At 36.9% G+C, this 24818-nt stretch overlaps 2 protein-coding genes across 2 annotated transcripts in view; one reads left to right on the plus strand and one right to left on the minus strand.

Moving 5' to 3' along the window:
- si:dkey-288a3.2 (protein phosphatase 1 regulatory subunit 37) overlaps positions 1-10549 on the plus strand; it is a 32177-nt gene extending 21628 nt beyond the window's left edge. Inside the window, exons 7-8 of the mRNA XM_059521158.1 lie at positions 8937-9018; positions 10338-10549. Coding sequence (XP_059377141.1) covers positions 8937-9018; positions 10338-10549 — 294 coding nt within the window. The remainder of the gene's footprint in view (positions 1-8936; positions 9019-10337) is intronic.
- A 3947-nt stretch (positions 10550-14496) lies between these two features.
- Positions 14497-19655, minus strand: ak7b (adenylate kinase 7b). The gene is made up of 18 exons (XM_059521007.1): positions 19531-19655; positions 19172-19351; positions 18959-19067; positions 18765-18859; positions 18556-18666; positions 18312-18395; positions 18140-18228; positions 17973-18063; positions 17812-17889; positions 17565-17714; positions 17320-17448; positions 16737-16830; positions 16534-16662; positions 16372-16425; positions 15666-15863; positions 14950-15170; positions 14653-14811; positions 14497-14568 (listed from the first exon to the last, which is right to left on the minus strand). The coding sequence occupies exons 1-18, from the start codon at positions 19618-19620 to the stop codon at positions 14533-14535; spliced, it is 2097 nt and encodes a 698-aa protein (XP_059376990.1). The 5' UTR covers positions 19621-19655; the 3' UTR covers positions 14497-14532.
- Positions 19656-24818: the final 5163 nt, after the last annotated feature.

Below are 24818 nucleotides of genomic sequence, written 5' to 3' on the forward strand. Positions count from 1 at the left end.
AAATTAAGTAGCACAGTAATTTTTAATCGCGATACAAAGTACACAATTCTTGAGCACCAGATCAGCATATTTTCAGTCACTTTTTCTTTGACACATCCACATTAAGAAACAGCTGGTCTAAAAGCAAACTTAGCCACCATCTTACTAGCAAAAACTTGAACACTTTCTAATAAGGAATTTGTTCCTGTGATTCACTCCTTCGCTCTTAAGATTTTGGACATTTGTACAGTGTGAAGAGCTAGCAGTGTTTAAGTCCTGCAGACCTTGTGAAAGTAATTAATGCCAGAATGTTTCTAATCACTGAATCATTCATGCTGTATAATTTGCTGTAAATAGCCAAGGTGCACCTCTGATTTACAGCTTGCTCAAAGATCCTTGACACCACTTAGCGACTGAAAAACACTCCATATATACATTGAGACTTAGTTTAGCGCTTTGAAAGGAACTCAAGCTGTAACTTTTCATAACATTTTATCTTAGCCGGTCACCCAGACCCTAAACTGATGCACAGTGATTGTAAAAGAAAGAAAAACACTTTTGTATTTGATCTCAAGCACAGTCAGCAAGCGGAAAATAAAAACAAATCTCCTGGAGGTTTTGAGAAGGGCTTCCCAGAAAAGGTTTCAGGTCTGTGTTCTGACACTGTGTTAACGGTTCCACCTGTGGTGACCTTGTCCCGTCGTCTCTCCATCCACAACAGAGAGCGTGAGATAGATTACTGTGAATGCTCGGCTACCTTACAGATGGCGCAGTGCCGTCACCGGCACCTAATCTTCATAGCGTGCATCGAAATGACTCATTAAAATCAGCACAGACAAGACCGGCGGAGATGATGCCCAGTGCTACACGGGCTACACAGTGTCTGTTTTCCTCTCTCCTTCCCTCTTTTCTATGTCTTGGTCCTTTTATTAAATTTCTCTCTCTTTCTTCTAATATAGAATTTCAGTGCTTCTCCCTTTGAATGATTGGATGTTATTGTCATAGTTGAGCAGAGGGAAATGCACTTTGAATTAGAGGCACTGTTTAATTTCTGTTTTTAAATTTAAATGCAGTAGCACGCATCTTGAGCCTTTTTATTTTGGGGTTCGGCTCTTTTCTTTTTTGGGAAAGTTCGCTATACGCTATCCTCCTTTTAGAGTGACAATGTTATTTTGTACTTGTAGCAGCAAGAGTTCAAAACTACTATCACCCAACTGCATCTTTACAAACGGGTGAATCAATGTCGCTCTTAGGCTGAATAAAAATAAAATTTTAGTCAAGGGGAAAGCAATTTTGTGTGTGTGTGTGTGTGTGTATTTAAAAGTTCCTAAATTTTACAGATAAATTAAATTTGTATATATATATATATGTGTGTGTGTGTGTGTGTGTGTGTGTGTGTGTGTGTGTGTGTGTGTGTGTGTGTGTGTGTGTGTGTTAAATATGATACATGACTGAATGTCTATTTCTGAAGAGACATTTCATTCACGTCATATCATTCATTATACATTTTTATAATTATCCATTTTTCCAATTATCCAACTATCCAATCTTTAATATATATATATATACATAATATTTGACTAAATATAATATTTTTTATTAAATATATTTTCTTAAATCAAAATATCCTATGTAATCTCACTTTATATCATTTATGATAAATAAGTAAATCCATACAATAGTTAGAGAAAATGCAGTTTGAACTAGTTGCATTGTGTCAAGCTGCAGGACGACCCATGTTTTTAGAGACCATCGCTGTGACATTCATATTGGCATGTGTAGCAACAACAGTTCAAAGCCACTATCACCCAACTGCATCTTTTCAAACGGGCGGATCGATGTCTCGTGCGCTCTTAGGCTGAACAAACAGAAGAGTTTAGTGGGGAGGGAAGCCATCAGGTCAAATCTGCATGGCAAATAATCTCTCCTCGGCCACACGCGAGAACAAAGCCTATCGGGGGCTCATTGCCACTGTGATGATATTTAAATGTAGAGCTGAGGAGATCTATTAAATTAGCCGTGGCTTCAGCCAGCAGCACTCCAGACTGCCCCTGAGGTCACAGCGGTGTACTTTTGAGCTCTCGCCTCTGGTAATCGCTTCAAATCAAGCCTCTCTTAAGCACCGCAGCCCACCTTAATTACACGTATGAGGCTGAGATTTCACACCTCTGGTAAAGAGAAGATAAAGTCAAATTGATAATAGACGCCTGAAAGATACATTTTTGAATCTGCCGAGAGAGCTGCGGATCGCGGAGCTGGCTGCCGTCCTCCACGGCACTGACACAGGAGATATATATTCATATGATGTGTGTGTGTGTGTGTGTGTTTGAATATGTTTATGATGATGTTCAGAAGTCACTCATCTTTAGTGCTGTAACTTTATTTTGACACAGTGTCACATTCGCCTGATGCACTTCCAATATGAGTGTGCTTATTATAATTATCAGATCTTGCATTCATTGTACTCCTCGTGAGTAATACGTGGTAATTATGAAAATGTGCTGTTAAGCTAAATCGAATAATTATTTTTTTGCAGTTTCACAAAAATGTAAAACAAGAACTTGATTATTTCAATCTATCAGTCTTGCACAGAATGAACTTATGGCTCAAAATATTTATGATTTTGGTTTTTTAAGTGTTGCATAACTAGGTTCTGGGCGGCACATCAGGATTTATGAATGCATGTGTTGGTTTATTAGAAAATAATTTTTATGATTGAGAGAATTATTATTTATAAACTAGTGGAATAAATTAATAAGCAAAATTATAGCATGGGCTTTTATTGCAGCTGTATATATATATATATATATATATATATATATATATATATATATATATATAATATTTATTTTAAAAACGTTGTTTTAATTAGTGATGCTTTGCTGATAATTAACTAGCAAATAGAACACAGATTTAAATAATTATGAATTTTAAACTTTAATTTGCAAGGACAAGTTTAGATAAAATAGCTCATTAATGCAGCTAAAATATTTTGTCTGGTGTCTATTTTTATGAATTTTAAATGTATAAAATGACTTGTATTTCATGTAGTTTAAAATATTGCTTACATTAGTAAACATGTGGTCAAGTCCATCTTTCCAATATATTTCTAAGATGATAATTGTTTATTTTATTTATTTTAAATATCTCATACTAATAATATAACCAACATTAAACATCCGTCATCTCTCAGGCTAAAGTTTACAGATCCATTTAGTGTGCAACAGTGACATCTACCTTCAGAGATGAGAAGCAGATGAACTTAACACAGGACAATAGAAGGAGCACACTTCTGATGCAGGTCATAGTGTGTGTGTGTGTGTGTGTGTGTGTGTGAGAGAGAGAGAGAGAGAGAGAGAGAGAGAGAGAGAGAGGAAGAAAGAGAGAGATAGTGTGAGCTAGAGAGAATATGTTGGTAATTATAGCTATTTATGTTAAGAGAAAAGACCTAGTCAGATGGCGAAGTGCATTCATTAACATTTACTTAGCGGTGAAGTCATTATCCTCTTTCCCACTAACAGAGAAGGGGTGGGGGGCAGAAAAAAGAAAAAGAAAAAAATATGAATGTGCCGACACAATGACAAATACAAAATCCAGGATGCACTTAAATAGGATGTATGGTGAGTGTTAAAATGAAGTTTGACTGTTCGAGTGAGAAATAAATGTGTTTGGCACTGCGTTCATACGTGGAGTGACTAATTTTCATTGTCACAGTGGTAAACAAAGAAATGATGCAAACAAGTCCGATTGTTTCAAAGATTCTTTCTGTTGCAGAGCATTAGCTGACTGCGTTGTCTGAAATGATTTGAAAATTATTAAACTATATTTAAGAGCTTAGCTGCTATATTAGTATTACTAATGCATTTAATTGTTACTTTCCATGCTAAAATATATTTAAAAAGCTAATTATTTATTTAAGATTTAAAATAGTGTTTTTGAAAATAGACTTCAATTGTATTGCATGAATTAAAAAATAATATACAATACAAGCATAGTTTTTACTGGCACCTCAAATGCTGAGTAATTTACATATATTAGCATATAAAGTAATTGGCACAGATGCCAAGAAAACACTGGAAAACAGATTAATTGTCATCCACCAGCCACAGTGACATTGTTAAAAATGAGATGCTTTTAAGAAGCCAATTATCAGAGAGTTTCTAAAGTAACTCCTTTTCATCATTGAATATCAACTTAAAGCTGCAGCTTCATACAAAAATGCAATGATTCCATATCCAATCCCAGAAGTCTCTTCACATGCATGCAAACAATCGCACTAAGGTAACTTGTGACGGCATACTGTATATATCTTGAAAGATGTCAAATATCATATCAAGCCAGCTGTGCATCAATTTTCATGCTGTTTCATGGTTTCTCTTTAGAATAAAATTTTTTTGGGATAAAAAAAAGAACAACATTTAAGGTAAACTTAAGATTAAGCATGATAATGATTTATTGCAATACAACATAAGTGAACATGTTGCCGTCAAGGTTGAAGAATATTCACGTGTTTAGGTCTCGGTGATGTGTCACCTGCCCTGTGTGAAGTAGTTTGTGAGGCATATGGGCAAAGCCTTTCTCTTTCACACACATACACGCACACACACATACACCGGTAATAGATTCTGCTTTGGTTTTCTGGAGCTCTAGTTTTATCCCCTGTAATAATTGGATAGTGCTTCCATTTATAAGGCTGTCCAAGGGAATGCAGAGTGAACAAATGAGCTAGTTTAGTTGCCAAGACCACTGCTTGGGGAGAAGGGCTTAAATGACTCCCATTTTCACAGCCATTGTGCAATGGCTACCTTAAATAATATTGAGATTACACGAGGGAAGAGAAGACATGCTGAGGATGTATTGTGCAGATAAAAGGAGAGAGGAAATTAAAAGATTTGAGGGGAAAAATATAGAAATGAATGCTTGTTTGACCAGACAATGAAACAAAATTCTTCATGGACTGATATATACTAATCTATTTGATATGAAAGAAGAATTGCTATGATTGCTAAATTATTATTTTGTTAATGTTTTGCTTTATTAGTATATATTAGTATATGAGAATCTGACACATCCATAATCATTTTTTTTATTAGATTTTTAAACCAATTTCCTCAAACCATATTTGTATTAGGTATTTTTTAATAGATAGATAGATAGATAGATAGATAGATAGATAGATAGATAGATAGATAGATAGATAGATGTTTATTACAAAAAATATAAAAAAATCCATATAATATCTTAATTCATATGATTTATAAAAGTTAGTTAATTGAAAATAAGTTAATTGCTAAATATATTTTTTTTACACTTTTGCTTAAGTGCATACCGTAACCACATGTCCATGAGATTTTTTTTTTATTATTAATTTTAATAAAAAAATAAAATACAAAAAAGTTAATCCACATTTTAGTTTTTACGATTTTTTTAAATAGCTCTGTAAAGTTAGAAAATATAAACATTCACTATAATCTCTCAATTCGTATGCTTCATTATAAAGACATATGCATGTACAATGATTAGTCAAAATGCTGTTGTGTCATGTCACACTGCAGGACAGTCCATGTTTTTGGAGACTATCAAATAGTAAAAGAGGAAATCGGGGTTGTTTACACACTAAGAGACGTCCAACCTCGGCCAGATTCCCCAAACCTCGTCCCTCCTCTCAGACTCAGCTGGTCTGAGAAAGCCTCCTCTCCTTGCCCCTTCATTCTCAGCCTTATTTGTATTCGTTAATGACTTTATAATTCCTGGCCAGCGGGAACCTGCTTTTATCTCTATTAGTTTAGTAGCCTGGCAAACAAAGGGAGTCTGGGGCTGGTGGCACCATGCCAGCAGGAGCCGCCACCATAAAGGCTCTTGTCCATCTGTGTCGCCTTCTAACACAGCTTAACTCCTCCTCTTTTTCCTCTCGTTCTCCCCGATGCCGTTTCTACAGATACTTCTGCACCATCCCTGGCTGATATTCCTCTAACCGGCGCCCGTATTGATCTCTGCGATGGCCAATGAAGTGTGAAAGAGACTTCTGTTTTTCCCGCAATGATAAAATGTCAGCTCGCTCTGTCGACGTTTGAAAAAAAGCACTCGAATTGCAAATATCCCGGGATGATGTTTCAAAAAACGGGCCTTGGAATGTGGCCGAAATTCATTCGTATTGTCAGGCCGGGATGTGATGTCTTTATTAGGGCTGAAATGAACCGAGTCAAGTGCGTTTACCTCCCATTTCGGATGTTTTTTATCTCTCTGAGGGTCATTTCATATGCTCGGAATATCATTTCGGCTCAAGCGGGCGTTAATTTGACATTTGTAATGCATGTACAATGTTCCATGAATGCATTCATAAGGCCTGAATATCTCAAACTTTTGTGAGGCCTCTTTATTTTGCTTTCTGTCTCTCTCTCTCTCCCTCTGTAACATGTCAGGAAGACTGCATCCTCCTCTCATCTGAGATGCTGGTCAGATCAGGGGGCCCTTCATTGTATATTTTACCTTGGAGTTGTTTTGATCTCGCTGAAGACAGGGAGCAGCTTTTTTTTCCATTTCCCTTTCTCTCCCTCTCTTTTTTTTTATTCCTTCGGCAGCCGTGTGCCTTTTGCATGCATTGTCTTTGAACAATGCTCTGTTTGAACAGTGCGCTCGCAACTCAGGATACAGGCGCGCTCGACGGATCGACTTTTATCACCTGCTTTTCCCAGTGATTCTATTAACGCTTCTGTTTCATTAAAAAAGGGGGACGCGGCCAATAGACAGGCGCACCGGCGAAGAGACAGACAAGAGTGACTTCAAACAAAGTCAGTCGCGAGATTGCCACAGCGCGCAGACAGCCCTTCATTCGGGGGGACTGACAAAGCAGGGCCGGATGAGGCGTAGAACAGTGTATGTGTGTGTGTGTGTGTACCTGTGAGGTGCTAAATCATTAATTAGAAGGAAGCCACTTCTGCCTCTCTAATGCACTGTTGCTAATCTAAGCATTGAAACATATGGTCTCTCAATCAAGCTAGACCAACAGACAGAGTGGGTCAACAGTTATGTTTACTCGTTGAGGTCACCATACATTGAAGCGTACAATTAATCAGCTAAAGAAGAACAAACAGAACTATAAAAATAATTAATTGAGAATATGTTTGAAATCATTGATTAATTCTTATTAAAAGTGTCACAATCCAAAATTTCAATTAAAATCGTGAATTGTGCTATGTGACAATGTTCTTGGACTTTATACTGACACCTACTGGCATGGATACATTTATTTAGCGATAAATTATTTAGAATGCAGGCAAAAGTGTTTCTTCCACGTCTTTTATTAAAAATCCACCCTTGGCGTAAAAGTATTCAAATTGCAGAAACTAGATATTTGCTTGAATTCTTTACTCTGGTGTGAATGTTGCATCTCATGAAAAAAATGTTCACGTATGTTGTTGGGAACCCGGCAGTCAGTCTGCTGCAGGCAGCGGCGTTGAACTCTGACTCTGGCACAGGAAGTGAAGTCAGCAGCCGTGTAGCTGCTGCTCCAGAAGGCGATGGCTGTGCTCGCGGCGGGGCTCTTCCTCCCCGCAGCAAGGTTGGCACGGTGCGGAGGTGCTGGTGGCGCGGTGCTGGTTCTGCCGCTCTTGGCTGCTGTGAACGGTGCATGCCCTCTGTCATTCATGGGGAGTGGCTCTGTCCAACTGTCACTTCCTGACAGGCTGATAATCAATCTCTTTATTAACTGCTCTGATGCAGACGGCCCGCCCGGTAGGGAGGGTGGGCAACCAGCACGGTACACCGCAGCACCGCGCTCTGCTGGGGTCGAAAAGGTTGGCACCGCAAGACGGCGCATCTTCCAGGCAGGACCCATACTTGCCGCCGCTAGGAATCACACCGGTGAGGCCCAATCATGCCGGTGATGATTTATCAAGAGGAAAGGTGCGGTCACATTAGCAAAATTTTGTGTATAATAAAGCTCCACTGTAAATTGCATAGAGACGTGTGAAGCACTGTTCACACAGAAGCCCTTTACAAACCAAACAACTTTCTGTTGGTCAGTGTGAAGAATTTGCATGACCAACTTCAAAATCTGCATTTTGAAAACTTTTTGCACTCACACTTACAACCTCACACTGCCCTTGAATCTTCCAACTTCAAGGTCTTTTTTTAACCTTACGTGAAAATCCAGATTGCGCAGTTTCCTATTGGATTGATGGGATTTCGTCAATCAGTGATATGCATGATCAACTTGAACATGAGCGAAATCTGGTTGGTGAACATTCTCACCGTCACATGAAACTCCCAACTCTTCAAAGGTCCTATTGAAAATGTTAATGGAAATTCAAATCACATGAAATTTGCATAGTGTAGCATATATTTTTTGTCCTTGCACAAAAATCCAGATTGTGCAATTTCCTGTTGGAATGATAGAATTTCGTCAAGCAAGGATACAAATGACCAACTTGAACCTGAGAGGAATCTGCGTGCCTAATTTTTTTGTTCTCACACGAAACTCTCGATTGCAAAAATTCCTATAGAATGTGTTAACAGAAATTCGTGAACATAAACAAAATTGATGTGTCAAACTTTTTCAACCTCACACAAATCTTTTAAATTCCTATTGGATTGACTCACCCTCGAAATTTTGCCAAGCAACAATTCGTGACAAACTTTTTTGTCCTCACTTGAAACTCCAGATTCGACTTCCTATTGAATTGTGTGGCTTTTAAAGCTAAAATTTTGCTGAGCAGTAACTGAAGCCGTTCCTCACAAGACGACCATGATGCTTTTCCGTTTTTTTTGTAACTCATCACTACCAGATTGAACATGCCAACCAGAGTTACGATTGTTGTTTTTCTACTCTCACTCATCGCATGTCAATTCCGTACAAGCTAATGCCAAAGTCATGTTAGATGTAGCACTGATGAAAAAACAGGGCCGTATCACATTAAATATGAATAAGCTCCTACTTTATCACTCTCTGTTCATAGGAGGACTTCCTGGTCGAAACGCAGAAGACGCTGCTGAGCAGGATCTCCAATCTGTGCACGGCGAACGCGACGGCCGCCAAGGGTACGGCTCTGCGGCCTGTTTCTCCAGACATGGCCGACTGCACCGAGACCACCTATCTGCTCCCCACCAAACAGCTGACTAGAAGACATATAAGCATAATAATTCTATGGCAAATAACGATAACCATAAAACTCCAAATCCTGGTAATAAAGCCGAAGCCTCTTTCCCTAATGAAACAGTAGCCCTCCTGCTGTTTCTTGCCTAATGTTCCCGCCGAGGCTTCCTCCACTTTCCATAAAGCAATTTTGCAAGCCCACTCCCAACGTGAATCATCTCGAAACGAAGAGAAGCCTCTCCCTCCATTTCTCCTTGTGTCCCCGGAGGGTGACGCTGAGTAAATCTGTGTTGATACAGAGGTGTGCTCTAAATCCTGTTTGCTCTGGTTCCATCTCCCCTAATATTCACACTCGTGTATGAGGCCCCTTCCCTGCCTGCGTCTGCTAATGTAGCGTATCGTCGTCTGGATGACAAGACGACATCGGTGAGCGCCTCAAACTCCCTCACATGTATCGTTTACTGCTGGTGCAGAGAATCACAATGTGTGGGAAGGAGAACATATGTTAAATTTAAGAAGCAGGGATTTACCTCTGTGCGGGTCTTAGTTTACATGCGCTACTCAACGCTAGCCAACAACAAAGGACGAATCACTTTTTCTTTTGGTTTATGTTGCGGATGCACATGAAAAGGTGTTGTATCTGAAAATATAGGCTTCTTTTGTGTAACGCGCACTAAATACCATCTGCCATGTGTCTTTAAATTCAAGGTAATTAAGAATATGTTTGGTAAATGAAAAACAACCTTTCTGAAATGCAATAAATGAGTTTGAATGGCGAGATTGAGTTTGTAAATGTGATTTGAATTTCCGTTAACATTTTCAGACTGTATGTAATTATGGTCTCTAAAAATAGGCTTGTGCATTTTTTTTAATCAATTCGATTTAACTTCTCCAACACATGCCATTAATTTATTACCAATTAATGTTGTTTATCTATACATTTTTCAAAAAAAGAAACTTTAAAGTGTAAAAGAAGAAAAAAAAAAAAAACCAACAACAACATGCACGCAAAGTTCATCTAAGCTGAAAATAGTTTTTATTTAAAAATGAATAAGGCCTTTCCAAAATAAGAAATGTCAGAAAAATGAATTGTTCCACACACATTGCATATCAAAAACTACAGTATTCGCACTGAGAGATTTGAATGCTTTTCTTGGCAAATCCCAAATTACTCAATGATTTCTTGATTGACAGATGAGGGGGGATAACTGTATTTAGCCAGGGACCATCTTTTCTCGTCTGGTGTGATTTGGGTCTCATGGAGGATTGGCCCCCCTGGTGTCTGCCTCCCTCCTCCTCTCGGCACGGGGCAGGGGCAGATTGACAGAACAGCATGGGGGCAAGCGCCGCTGTGCCAACAGCCCCCCCACGCTCTACCTGATGTTTTTAACAAAGGCTTCCATCTCACCAACTCCGCTGCCACACATCGCCCAGCCAGCTTCAACCCACCCCGACTCTGGAACAAACAGACTTTGAAACCTGATCGTAAGGATGTTGGGAACCGATGCACAGACGCTGGGAATGATGCGGCGTGTACGTCTGTACTCAAAGATAAAATGTCAAACATTTTTCAGGCGGAGCCCAAGAAATTGGACAGTTGTTAGTGAGCACCTACTTGCAATTGACAGGAGGTTATTGGGGGCTTGTTTTCTATGATATATAAATAGAGTTTTATTTAGAGGGAGACTGGGGCTAGTTGTCACACTTGTTTTTTGTTTTTTAACGAAAGTGGATATTTCTCATTTTATTTATTTAAAAAAAAAAAAAAATTCAATTTCAATTCAAGTCAATTTCCGTGGTGACACAAATACTCACTAAAATACAAACAAAAAATAAAATAAAATATTAAATAAAGTAAAATGTGGCCTAAAGGAAAAAAAGTTAATTTATCCAAAACTATGGCATGTTGTTATACTGTGTGAGGTAAGTTGTCAAAATCGAGGCTGCATTATTACATATGACAAATTCAATAATAAATATTTGATAAAATATATTATAGCTTTTTGAAATACAAAACTCACAAGAAGGCAAACACGTGAAAAGTAAAATAAATAAATAAATAATACAATTGAACCTAAATGAATACATAAATTTGAATGAGAAAAAATATAAAATCTATTTTAGCTGTGTGAAATAAACCAATTCATGGAAAAGGCAAACATGTGAAAAGTATTTACCTAAATAAATACATTATGATATTAATATATTTTATAAATAAATATATTATAATAAAAAAAATATATTATAATATATTCTAATAATATATTTATTTATTAAAAAATTTGTACATGTTAGGTAAAAATTTTTTAGCCTGGATGCACTGTAAGTTGCTTAGGATAAAAGCATCTGCTAAATGCATACATTTAATTTAATTTAATTTAATTTTAATATATATATTACCTTTATGAAACACAAACCAATTCATAAAAAGGCAAAAATGTGAAAGGTAAAAAAAAAAAAAAAGTTTACATTTTATATTTCAGATTTTAATGTATTTAACATTTTAATGTTATAAATTCTATTTCAACACACACACACTTAAAGGTAATAAGTAATAACCTCTGATAACACAATCAGAAGCTGATTTTCATATTTTGACTTCAAGGTAAGCAATTATAGAAGACAGTCATCTCTATTACTAATGCACATTGTTCTTACTGACCCCCTTCCTAATCACCATCGATCATTGAAACATTTCACAGACTTTCCAAAGGGACGATGCGAGAGGAGCACACACTGTCTGACGCACATTTCTTGGAGGTGTTCCCCCATTTTGATGAATTTCTGGCCTAGGTACCCAGCATCCCTGCTGTATGTGTGGCTGCATCTCCTCCTTCCTCCTGTCAACATGATCCTGCGCACAATCAGTCGCAGGGTGCAGACTCGCCGGGTACCTTTCCGCTCCTCGCCACGTCCTCTGGCCTCACCCGTTCCGTCTGTTTTATTTTGTGAGCAACAGAACATGTACAATTACATCTCGCGACTTCAAAATGATCTTTAATTCTTTTTACCGCTCTATTGTTGCAGGAGAAAACGGATCAATCGCACTTTTTTTCACTCTTTCAGTCGGTGAGAGTTAGTTAAAGTAGTAGTAAAAAAAAGTATACTTTGTTGACCTGCCAGGCTTGTTATGAACAAAAACAAGGTATACTGAACAAAACAACCACATGCATTTTACTTTTGCTAATGTTCTCGTAGTTTGTCAACATGAAATGACCTTTCATTGTAGACATCTAGAATATTATGTGGATACGAAGTTAGTTATAATCCCAGATTCTGTCCTGTTATCAATAAAAATACATTTTCAGGCCTTGCAAGTGAGTGCAGCCAATGATAAATATTGGCAGACAAGAAAAATGTGTAATTTCTGTCGATTGAAGGGAACATAATGATATTCACAAGAAGACCCCTACTGAGACAGACACAACTGTTCCTAAGCAACAAAACACTTCCCCCCTCCAAATGCTGACAGGGTTTTGGATTGACTGTTTTACAGCAGAGATACTCAGACCTCTAATGTAGTGACATAATTAAACACACCTGTACAGACTTCTGGACTTACATGTGACACATTTACCCCCGATACTAATAATAGGTCTGCTTTATAAGGTGCAAACATAGTTGAAAACATAAATACGAAAAAAAAATTTGATTAAATGATGCGTTTGTGTGCGCATAGGTAAGTAATTGTATTGTTCTATTTGATTTGCATTGTATTTATTCCTTATAGCATTGCCATACCATTAAAAGTCATTAAAGACTGAAATAAACATCTCTCAAAAACAGAGCAACAGAAGTTGTACTTGATGCTGTATTAGTTTTTTGTTATTATATTAACAGGCATGCTTTATTGATCCAAAAGGTGCAAATATAGTTCAGTGCTGTGGGGAAAAAAGCTCTTATTGATACTTATAAAAGTTTGCAGTAGTAGTATAAACTCAGTCCTAACTGTTTAACATACATAAATATTTCCACAGTATGTGGTCAAATGGGTTGTTTGTTTCAATCTTAGTGGTCTTGGTGGGAAATCAGAGGGAAAAGAAATATGTTGTATTGCATGGGTAGGAGTGCCATCTAGTGGTATAAACCTGTATAGTAACCTGCTAAAGTCTTGAAAGACAGAATTGTAGCTTTAAACAGTATAACTTACCAAAAGTTTGTGTAGTGAGATTTTAATTAATAAAATAGTACTTTTATTCTTTGCAATTGATACTTTTGACAGGGACACTTTTAGCAAGGATGCAGTAAGTTCATCAAAAGTGACAGTAAAGATTTTTAGTAAAAAAAAAAAATTAAAATAACAAAAATAAATGCTGATCTTTTCTCTTTTTGTCAAAAAATCTTGACCCTGAACTTTTATAACAGTATATATTAAGGTATATATTTTATATAGATTTTTAAGTAGACAGTTTAGGTAACAAAGTCAATTTACAATAATATTCTTCTAAAAATACTGTGCAATAAATTTTGGCCTTAAAACATTTTTCCTAATGCAACATTTTCAATACATTTAAAAGTCAGAGGAGCTTGTTAAATGATCATGTCTCCGATCACTGATGTTTGCCTATTTGAGTAGCTGAATTTCAGATTGAAACTCTTAAGAGGCCCAAAGGGCTGATATTTAAAAAAGTTTGTTCTGCATCAAAAGTGCTGATAAACAGATTCATAAACCGTCTCCACTCGGGGCCCATCCATATTACAGACAGCCAATATTTCTGCCTAACCTCATGCACCTGTGCTTTGTCATACACAATCTCGTCCTTAGCAGCTGTACATCTATTATGGTTGCACTTGACTTGTAAATTCCAACCCGGTTTATTGTTTATTGCCACCTTCTGCTGCCATTTACCCCATGATTCCTCATGTCTTTGAGTTCTGTTATTGCCTGCTGTAAACTGGACTCTTGCACACTTTGTGGCCCTTCTGCATTGGATCATTGTTTTAGTTAGTGTAATATTCTTCTATTTGAGAGAAGATGAAATGGCACTGATGACTATGTTAATGTATTATCATATTAAAAGCTGAACTGAAGGAGCTACAGCACTTCCCAAATTGCAGTATTTGTTTATTTTACTAATGAAATTAATTATGGGCTAGCTAAAAGGGTCTGTTAATTATCTGCCATTTGTAACATTTATCCTTTGAAAACAGAGGACAAATCAGACTAATCATGACATGATGGACATCATTTAGACAAACGAACTTCCAATTAACAGCTTCATTCTATCAACCTTTTAATGTTTTTTGTTTTTGCATTTTAAATTCATAGAAAGATAAACACAGTGAAAGAAGTGTGTTTTCTATTTGATTTGCATTGTATTTGTTCATTACATGCATCATTGCATATTATTATTTATTCATAATTACAGACTGTATTAAAGATTTAGATTTTCAATGAACATTAAGACAGAAGTTATACTTGCTGCTGAAACCCCAAGGGAAATAATGTCCATGTTTTATTACCCTTCAGGATTATTTTTTAGAAGATATTCGGCCTGAAAGATACAAAGAGTGACAATTTTACAATTCATCCAGAAAAACAAATGACTCTATAAGTATTATTAAGATGACCAACCCACCAGGAAGTCTATGGGGTCGTCAGGACGTATTCTACAGCATTCGATGAGCCCTTGGGTGAGAGTGGGCATCACATCCTTCATCAGATAGTTCCTTAAAAGTTCTGACTGAGATTCCAACAGGTCAAATTCTTGTCTCCTCACCTCCTCAAGTTGCTGATTCTTAAAACAATCAAACACACACTAACATCTCATAGACAAGAAGAGATAAGAATCTTTTTATAAATTGATAAAGTGTATAACAACTTAAAATGCACTGAATCCACTGTAGTTATCAGAAGATTGAATGCAGGTGCTTACCCATTCCCCCCAGCACTGATCTCTCTGTTGGGCCTCCTCTTCCATCCGCCGCTCTGCCTCGGCTCTTTGTGCTGCCCTTTCCTTTAGCTGTTGTTCTGCTTGCCGCCGCTCTTCTTCCTCAACCTCTTCTAATACTATCCCATAGTTCTTCGGTTTGCCCACCCTTTTACAAACCTTCTCTATGACCAGCAGGTATTCACTGTCATCATTGCTTGTAATCTCTGAAATAAAAGAGAAATAAGGAAAATAGATATGCAGGTGTTTGAACACTTAGGCCACACTTGTGAATGGGTGCCGCCCGAATGAGAGTCCAAACTGCTGATAAAAACACCATAATAATCCAAAATAATCCACGACTTCAGTCCAACACTTAACGTCTTGTGAAATGAAAAGCTGCATGTTTGTACGAAACAAATCCCTCATTAAAACATTTTAACTGTCACTTCTAAACCAGAACAATGCCCAAGTCCATCTCCTTTCATTCTCTCACATCAAAACTCACCAACATATTTGTTTAGAACTAACTTTGGACTATTTTTGCTTGTAAATGTGGATTCCTATTAAAATGTCTGGATTTTGTCCAGGACAATTTGTAAATATGAAAATTTGTAAATATGATTGCACCTTAATGCTTAGCCTGATGTAGTCAACAGTCAACAGATGTAGTATTACTGCACTTCATTCAAATGTGATTTGCTTCACTCCTTTAACGTTACCCATGTGCTCAGGATGAATCTCCAGATCCTCAAAGTAGTTCAGCAACGTCTCATCCTCTACATTTCTTTCTCTGAAACTGGCTAAGCGGCGAAGGAACTGTTCAGGAGTGTAGGAAGTTCCTTCTACAACAGTCTCGGGTAGATTCAGGACGCGGGTTTTCAGGAAAACATCAGTGGCGTCGACAAAGAACACAAACTCTGAAGAAGAGACAGATGACTTTTAATAGTGTCATAGCGATGTTTAAAGCCACATGTTAAAGTATATCTTTTAAATGAGTTGTGGGTGTCATATTCTCAGTTCATGTCTACAAATATAACATCTCACTGAAAATGTTCACATTATATAAAACTCAGCTGAACAATTATTTATTTGATTATTTGATATCCTTCTCATGCAAAAACTGCATGGTACAGTTTTTCTTGAAAGGGCTTAATATTTTGATTTATGCATTAAATTAACCAATGGTATTAAAAATTGTAATAACATTTCTGTTTTGCTGTATTTTTGATCAAATAAATTAAACTTTTCGTGAGTATGAGAGATTCCTTTTACAACTATTAAACTTTTGAACACTTTGTGTAGCTAAATGAATTTTATAAGATTTGAATCAGTCATGCAAGACTCAAATCTTAAGGCTAATGATTATGATGGAGAAAAAAAAGCATTTCTAATCTGCATTATACTTTACAGTAATTAATTACAGACCTGGAATGATCTTTTTCTCGTGTTTAGATTGCAAGTCCTCAGGCTCTTCATCACCTGTTGAATATGTAAAAAATCATGCAGCAAATCAAAACTCATGTATTATTAATCAGAATAATGATTTAATTTGTTAATATAGCACCTAAAAAGGGGCATTTTTCTCACCAGTCAATAACTCCTTCGCCTGCTCGTATGTCTTTGGAAAACCGTCCAAAACAAAGCCCTGGTTCATACAGGGTTTAGTCCTGAGTTTGTCCTTCATTATACGAATTACATATTGGTCATCTAGCCGTCCTAAACAACAACAACAAAAATCTTAATATATATAATCTCAATATATATCACATAAAACATTACAAATATACAACCTCCATTATGATTCATGTTTTGCTTCAGAGTGTCCAGAAACTCCTGAGCTTCACTCTGATCATTTTCCTCATCCTCCATACCAACACACGACTCCTGATTGATTCGATGAATCATCAGTATTAAATATTTACAATTTAAAGATCTTTTTTCAATGCTTAAAAACAGAAATGATTTATTTACTTTTTTGAAAGGGATAGTTCACCCAAAAATGAAAATTTGGTCATCGTTTATCTCACTCTCATGGTGTTCCATCTGTATGAATTTCTTTCTTGTGTTAACCACATAAGAAGATATCTTGAAGAATGTTGGTAACCAAACAGTTGATGGTAGCTAATGATTCTATGTTTGTTTTAGTTTTTTTGCCTACTGGAAGTCAGGTTTGGCTACTAACATTTGTCAAATTATCTTCACCAGATATATTGAACATAAGTAAGAAACTCATACAGGTTTGGAACAACTTGAGGGTGAGTGAATGGTGACAGTTTTATTTTTTTGGGTGAACTATCTTTTTAAATAATATCTTAATTATATGAACATGCTTTGATGGTTGTGAATAAATTCTAGGTGTTGTACACCACTGACCAGGTTTTCTAATGTTTCAGTGATTGTCTCCTTAAGCTTAACATGGTGAAGTTTGTAAAGCTTGCATATCCTCTCCGCTATAGTGCTCTTCCCAACAGCAGGTGGTCCCAGGATGCAGATACGAAGGGGCTGGGACACATATAAACAGGTGTTTATACTGTAAAACTTTTGATGAAATGCAAAGATCCCAACTCTGATCTTCAACAGAGAGGAAGTATCACAAACGCAAGAGTATTTCAGCGTACCAACAATCCCCTAGTCTGCTTGTATTCTTCAATGATCTGCTCAATGTTTTCAACCATGCCAGTTTCTGACACCCACTGAATGTTAAAATTCTCTTTCAGATATGTTGCTTCAATACGAAGGTTGACAAGCAAAGAATCAATATCTGTTTGCTAAAAAAAAAAAAAAAAAATGGAAGAAAAAAAATTGTCAATACATAACCAAAACTGTACAATATTGATAATCTTCACTGTAGTATGTCAGAACAACCGTCAGATCCCGTGTTAGATAAATCTCCTCTTTTGAAACATTCTGAGTTTTTCCTGGTCCAAGCACGAGTGATACTGCCTGGAGGAAGAAGATTTCTTTGAAAGAAAACCATTAATTTTCAAATATACATATACATGTGTACTGAATGTGTAAATTCTCACCTTTATGATATCCTCCAGTGTGTTTTTGGAATCATCAACCGCAACAAAGTATTGTGACTTCGACTTGTGGTCAACGATATTTTGGATGATCCTTCATGAATCCAAATCAAAGGGGTGTAAATGGCCAGTAATTTAGTTTTCATAAAAAGCTCCACAATATTACTTACCCTGCCAGATCATTGATGTGAATAGTGGGGATTATATTGGAGCCGTCTCCAAAGATGGGCACCTGGGAGACTCCGCCCAACCATGACATCTACATGAAGCAACTATTTGGCTTCAACACTTTAATTAGCACAAAGTAATTACAACTTTTTAAAGTATGTGCATATGATTTACCTTAAAAAATAAATGGAAGATATGTTCTCCCATTCCATACTGTAGCCCTGATGCAACAACATATGTAGAGAACTGGGAGCTTTTCTGAAAATCATTCATAAATAAATATAAACTTCAGACTTTTAAGTACTGCTCACTTGAAGTGTTGCAAATGTTATTAGCAAATATAAATAGTGTATACAGCTGTTTAATATTGTTTTGCTTTTCTAAAATGGAAAACTAAATATAAGGGATTCTTGCTTACAGTTTTGCCTAATTTAACAACAAGTTTCTCCAAACCGATATGATCATGGAAGTGGGGGTGAGCTTTTCTTCTCCTGTAGTGTTCTTCTGTAAAAGGAATCTCTGGATAATCCTATAGGGGAGTTAAAAATATTAATTAATTCAACCTTTTACTCTTGTTTTGCGTGGTGATCAATAGAGTACTTATTTGATAACTTTAATTATTCGTACTTTATCAGCTGGTTTAGTCATAGTCCATGTCATAATTGTTGACACCAGGATAAACATCTTGGGCCCAGAAAACTGGTCCATTTCTTCATAAAGAGCTGTGATTTGATAAAAAATTTTTAACTAGCATCAGCTCAGAAAAAAAAAAAAAATTATATAGCAAGAAGTGGCACATGGATTTAATAAAAATGTGATACCTGAGACAGCCCACTGGGCTTCATCTATCTGATCAGCATTCTGAGTAATATCATAAATGACCACATCACATTTGATTAGATGATGCAGAAGGTCTTCTCGCTTCAAGTTCTGTTAGGGAGTAAAAGGGATTTGATGAAAAAAATACAACTGGCAACAACTTTTAAAATTCATATCTTCTGCATAATTCTGTAGGCTAGTTGTGATTTATTTACGCTGTACTCTTCAGCAATGAAACTGCACGCCTCCTCTGTTTGGCTGGAAACAGTTCCCACAATCTGGAAGGTTGCTCCTTTGAGTTTTGGTTGCTCATCATGCAGCCTGTCGTCATCTTCTTCCACATCAGCCTCTCCAGGGTCCACAAGAGATGCACCAACCACACATGAGTCTAAAAACTAAAGACAGGAGAATAAGGGTAAACAATATATAACGTTAACGTTAACGTTACTGTTGTAACGTATGGACATAATTGCCCTGCAAGTTGACATTTCATTTCAAGCAAAGTCTATAATTACTAAGCTAAAACATGTGACCCAGTTTTTCTATATATAATATTGCAATTAATAAATCGTACCCTTGCAATATTTTTCGATGTATATTTATCAATATCGTTAATAAAAACACGTCTGGCGTTTTGCGACATCTCCCCAGTCTTGGCTGCCATTATGTGTTGTTGTTTGTTTGTTGCTAGGAAACAGGTGCATTCACGTGGTTCAACGTGCATATGACACTAAATACAAATCTCATTTTGGAAGCGTTTACAACATAAGCTTCTATAAATAATACAAATCATTTAAAATAAATAAATAAATAATTATAATTATAAAAATAATAAAAATAAAAACAATAAAATGTAAAATAAAAATAAAGTGTTGTCTAGAATCTGACAAAATGCAGACAAACGAATATATTCACTAACAGTGATTGCATTATTTTGACCGTCTGTTTCAGTTAGAGTCTAGCTTTAGCCTTATATATAATGTTATATTTATCATACTACTATGAGCTAACATAAATCATACAGTCGGCATCTAGTCATAGCTGGGGGCTTGGCGAGGGCGGAGTCGGCGTGGGGGAAAAGGCTCGGGGAAAACACTGCGAACATCGTGTGTATCTGAATGACAAAAATGCACATATTGAGCGCTCATTCCCAGAGACGCGTAGAACAATTTTAGTCTCTTTTAACTTTAATATTCATATACACAAGTCCATATCGATATTTGATTCATTTTACAGCACTAATATAGATGTATTCATTCAAAAATAGCCAAATTCCATGACGTTCTGCTATATACAGCAAGTTCTATTTTTGACTGGATTCCGCGATCCAATCGTTTCGCAAACACAGATGGGGTGAATTTATGAATGAAAGTGTAAAAGTTCTGACACAAAACTAAGTTGTTACGTGTCCACACGCTTTTTTAAGTGGGTAAACGGGTTTATGTTCGACACTAGGCTAACGTTACAGTTTTGCTTAAGGTAGAATGATAAGGCTAATTATATATAGGCCTACATGCCACTTTCTGAAACAACCTTACACAGTTTTGATAGCGTTAATAATGAACAGTGTTAACGTAGCCTGCCTGTAATGAATGCCGACTGCACACATACACATGCTTAGTCTTGGGATTTCCACAACTTCCCTTGATCATCCTCACAACTTATTGCTTGTAGCCATTTTGTCATCCTTTCCGGTTCTGTATGTTTATTAGGAAGGATGTAGAACTTCATTTCATAATTTGTTAGTTTATTGGAGGTACAGAAAACGACACAACTCTTCGGCATGATTGTCCCCTGTATTTCAATTGGCGCCAACGCAATGTGCCCCCCCCCCCCGGGCAAAATTCAAATCAGGTGACGGGGCGTTCCCGGGGGCGTTCCCAGACCAACCGTCTGTATCATGGATATTTCTTTTACTGGCTATGGATATTTCTCAGTTGTCTCACAGACATGACATTACATGTTTCTGATTAAAGGTGGTTGTGTGTGATTGATCATGCTGGTCAGTTGTGGTCATTATCTGGTCTAAACTGAGCTAGATGATTGATCATCTGGACTAACCACTGATGGGGCAAAGACTTGGATCAAGCTGGTTAGAGCAGGTAGACTAACATTATTCAACAAAATTATAACTTTTTCATTGTTTTTTTTTTCACAGGAAAAAGGTGTGATGTTTTGTAATAAGCCTATTTTAACTTACTGTCACAATGTCTTAAAGGGTACATAACATACACAGTTTCACCTAATCTCATGTTAATCTTGAGTACCTATAGAGTAGTACTGCATCCTTTATATCTCCAAAAAGTCTTTAGTTTTATCATATTTATAAAAGAAAAACACAGCTTTCTGATTCTCTCCGGAAAAAGCTGAGCTGGAGGCTGAAATGACGATAACACAATAACGCACTTGCTACACTCCGTTGCTGCCCCGGAAAAAACAAACTGCATCCTCTATTCGTATAACGCTGGGTTCTTTGCGAAGCTGAACACGGTAAACTTTCCCTCACATCCAAAAACACACTTATTTGGAGACATTCTCAACAAATCCTATGCAGCCCTGGCGACGATTTCCCAATGAAGTCCGTTGATGTGCGCGTTCTCGCTCTCCTATGGTCTATGTGTGCATGCTTTTCCGAGAAACTTGTACCAACCGGAAGTAAGGTTTTCAGCACAGAAATTCTGTCATACATCCAAAAATTTGTACATTTTTTTTTAAGTTTGGCCATGTTTTGCATGAAGAATCCATCTCTTTAACACTGTGAACAACTCTGAATTAGGGGTGGGCGGAACTATCTTAATATCGATAGTATCGATGCCAACACTGGTATTGGTATCGAAACGATACAATTGTAATTGAATCGATATTTTAATTTAAATATCTCTCATCTACATGCATTATACTTTGCGCGTGTCTTCTACCTCTACACTCCTGAGCAAACGCTGCTTTCACATCCTGGCCAACTTTGCTACTCCTCCCCCTCCTGCTGCTCTGCTGTGATTCATTGTTGTGTCGTCACGTGGCTCACTGACACAACGCGCCAAGGAGCAGCGAACAGGAGTAACCCCAGAGTGCAGTCTGGTAGATGCGGCGGGGCGACACTTCGAGGCGGAGCGACACGTGTCGCCCCGCCTTTGACATTTTGCTCCGAGCCAGCAGGGGGCAGTTTGCGTTGAAATAAACAGAACGGTGGCAACTGCAGCAGCAGAGTAATAACGCTATTCCACGTTGATTGCATGAGGTGAGTAAAAGTGGTTGTGTAAATATCTTATAATATTAAATGCGATGTTCGATAATTTATTTATCCATGGTACGCTCAATTTGAATAATTATTGTTAATAATTGTTATAAATTGCTCATTTTATTGTTCGTTGTGGATTGTAACAGTGCACTCTGTACATGGCTTTAGTTCTTAGGTTTGATTTTACAGAGTTATGCCATTACATTTGTCAAGTTATTTGAACAGACATGCATGATTATTGTGTGTATATTATTATTATTATTATTATTCAGGATGACATGATCAGGAGGTGGTGGTGTTCTGTTCTCCTGGACAGCTTCACTCCGCAAATGTATGTAGCTGTTTGAATGTTGCTACATGAAACATTACTCTACTATATCTAGCAATATACCTACCTCTTGACATTTGTTCTTTTAGAGCTCAACCACTGAGGGGAGGAACTTCACCATTCAAAAGATAGTGTCTTCAGGCAGAGTTCAGCAAAGCAGGTTATTTTATGCACATACATTTATTAAGAACTAATCATTACATGTGTGTACATGCAGAGGTATTTTAGTTATTACAGCTACATGGTTGTTAAGATATGAAATTGGGATTATGTACAAGTACTATATTGGTCAACACCGTGGATTATTTCATATATAGCTATCAGTTAACATCAGCATCAAAGACATTTAAAAACATTTCATCTTAATTCATTTTCAGACAGCAGCGAGTTTTTTTAAATAACTTCTGTTTGCGATCTAATGTGGATTTTGTTCACCATATAAGACAGAAATATTTATATTCAATGTGAAAGATCTTCATGTGGATCATGCATACAAATATATACAAATATCTCACTGGATTATTACAATTAATGGCAAAATGAATGTGTGGAAATGTAAACTAATATATCCTACTGACACACTACAGCAAAAGATATAAATAATTGGCTTAAAACTATTTTTTTCAATGTGAAAATACTAACATGCCTAATACTTCTGCACAGTACTATATATATTGTACTATATATATTAACATTTTATTAGTGGTATTATAAAAGAATGAGTATGCAGTTGTGACAACAATCTATAGAGTTTGTTTAAAGCAAGGTTGTCTGTAGTCAGTGTTTATATAATTTTTAATAACTTTTAAATACTTGTATAAATAAACCTATGTATGTTTTTGATTCAACAGCTTCCCCTGGAAATCCTCAGTGAAGTTATTTTGTCAGCGGGTGACTGCATATTTGACACTTTCTCTGGTTTGCAGATGGTTTAGGGATATGGTCACTAAAGAAGTTTTCCGGAAAGCGGCACACTTTGCCTGGCTATACAGTAAGATTTCCCCCTGTTTAAATGCTCATTCTCCAATTGAACTTTGTAGTATGAGGCTGTTAAACTTTTTTTATTATTATCTTTCCTGTATTTTGTCTTTACACTATAAGTTGTGGCCAACTGGAAGAATTGTCCTCCTGTCTACCAGAACGAGTTCAGACGGATGTACAGCATCAGGGAATGCTTGCAGTGCAGAGCCCTTTTCAAGTTTAACCCACCAGGGTACAGGGAAGAGGCCGGTGTGGTGATCTTCTGGGCTTTTGTTTACACAGGATTTTGTTCCAAGGACTGTTTTTTTTTTTGTTTTGTTTTTTGCGGCATGAAACACATTTGTGTGTTCATTGAAGGGAAATAGAGAACGAACTGAGATCAACTGGTTTTGATGTATTAATTGATGTCATTTAAAGTTAAACTTTGCAGTGTATAATGTTTTAATAAAAAAGCTATGTCAAACACGTGCATGACAACAGGTTTCAGTCATTTACATCAGTCTATCATTCTTTAAGGTTTCTCATATTTGATGGTAACTGTAATGGGGCTCTGGTTATGAAAATTTGTCAACGATATGGGGTGTCTAGTCAGGACACGGAAGGCAGAGATATATGTTGAAGGCTTTAATATATCACTTTGGAATACAGATATATCACTTCTGGAATACAGATGCACACTTTGGGAATACAGATGCGATGCACAGGCACTATTTCTTATGGTTTTACAGTGTAGGTGTGGTTCTAAATGAAAGGAAATAAACATCAATATTACTTCCATAAACACAATTTAGTTAACTGAATAACTATCTCTAGTCACTTAAACAAGCAGTGCTAAACATGTCCCGAAACGTAACCACAATGGGAATAACATATAAGTCACACATACAACAGATATAAAGGCTGTCAATGACTATCAACGTTAACATAAATTACTAATATAAACTATAATCTATATGATATAGTTCCAACTTACTTGTGGTCACTGACGCACACGAACACAATGCGAAGATTAGCTCAACTGAAACTGAAACTAAACTGACAGCCGTTCTCTACAAGCCAGGGCATGTCGCAACATGTCAGAAAAAAGGCGTGGTCTGAACGAACACTCGCTGTACATACTCTGTCCATATTCACATCACTTGAGCCTTTTGCACAGCCGCCCCATAATTCACGGTGTGAATTATCTCCTGGAGAGGCTCAACTACCCACAGGAGCTGCTGTCGAGGCATTATCCGGTATGGCTGGCAGCTCAATGAGCTTGGCCACTGGTCTGGTGTAGGTCCTCCCATCTACCTGCACCTCAGCAGTCCTCACT

The sequence above is a fragment of the Carassius carassius genome, chromosome 32, assembly GCF_963082965.1.
Source record: "Carassius carassius chromosome 32, fCarCar2.1, whole genome shotgun sequence".
Taxonomy (NCBI): Eukaryota; Metazoa; Chordata; class Actinopteri; order Cypriniformes; family Cyprinidae; genus Carassius; species Carassius carassius.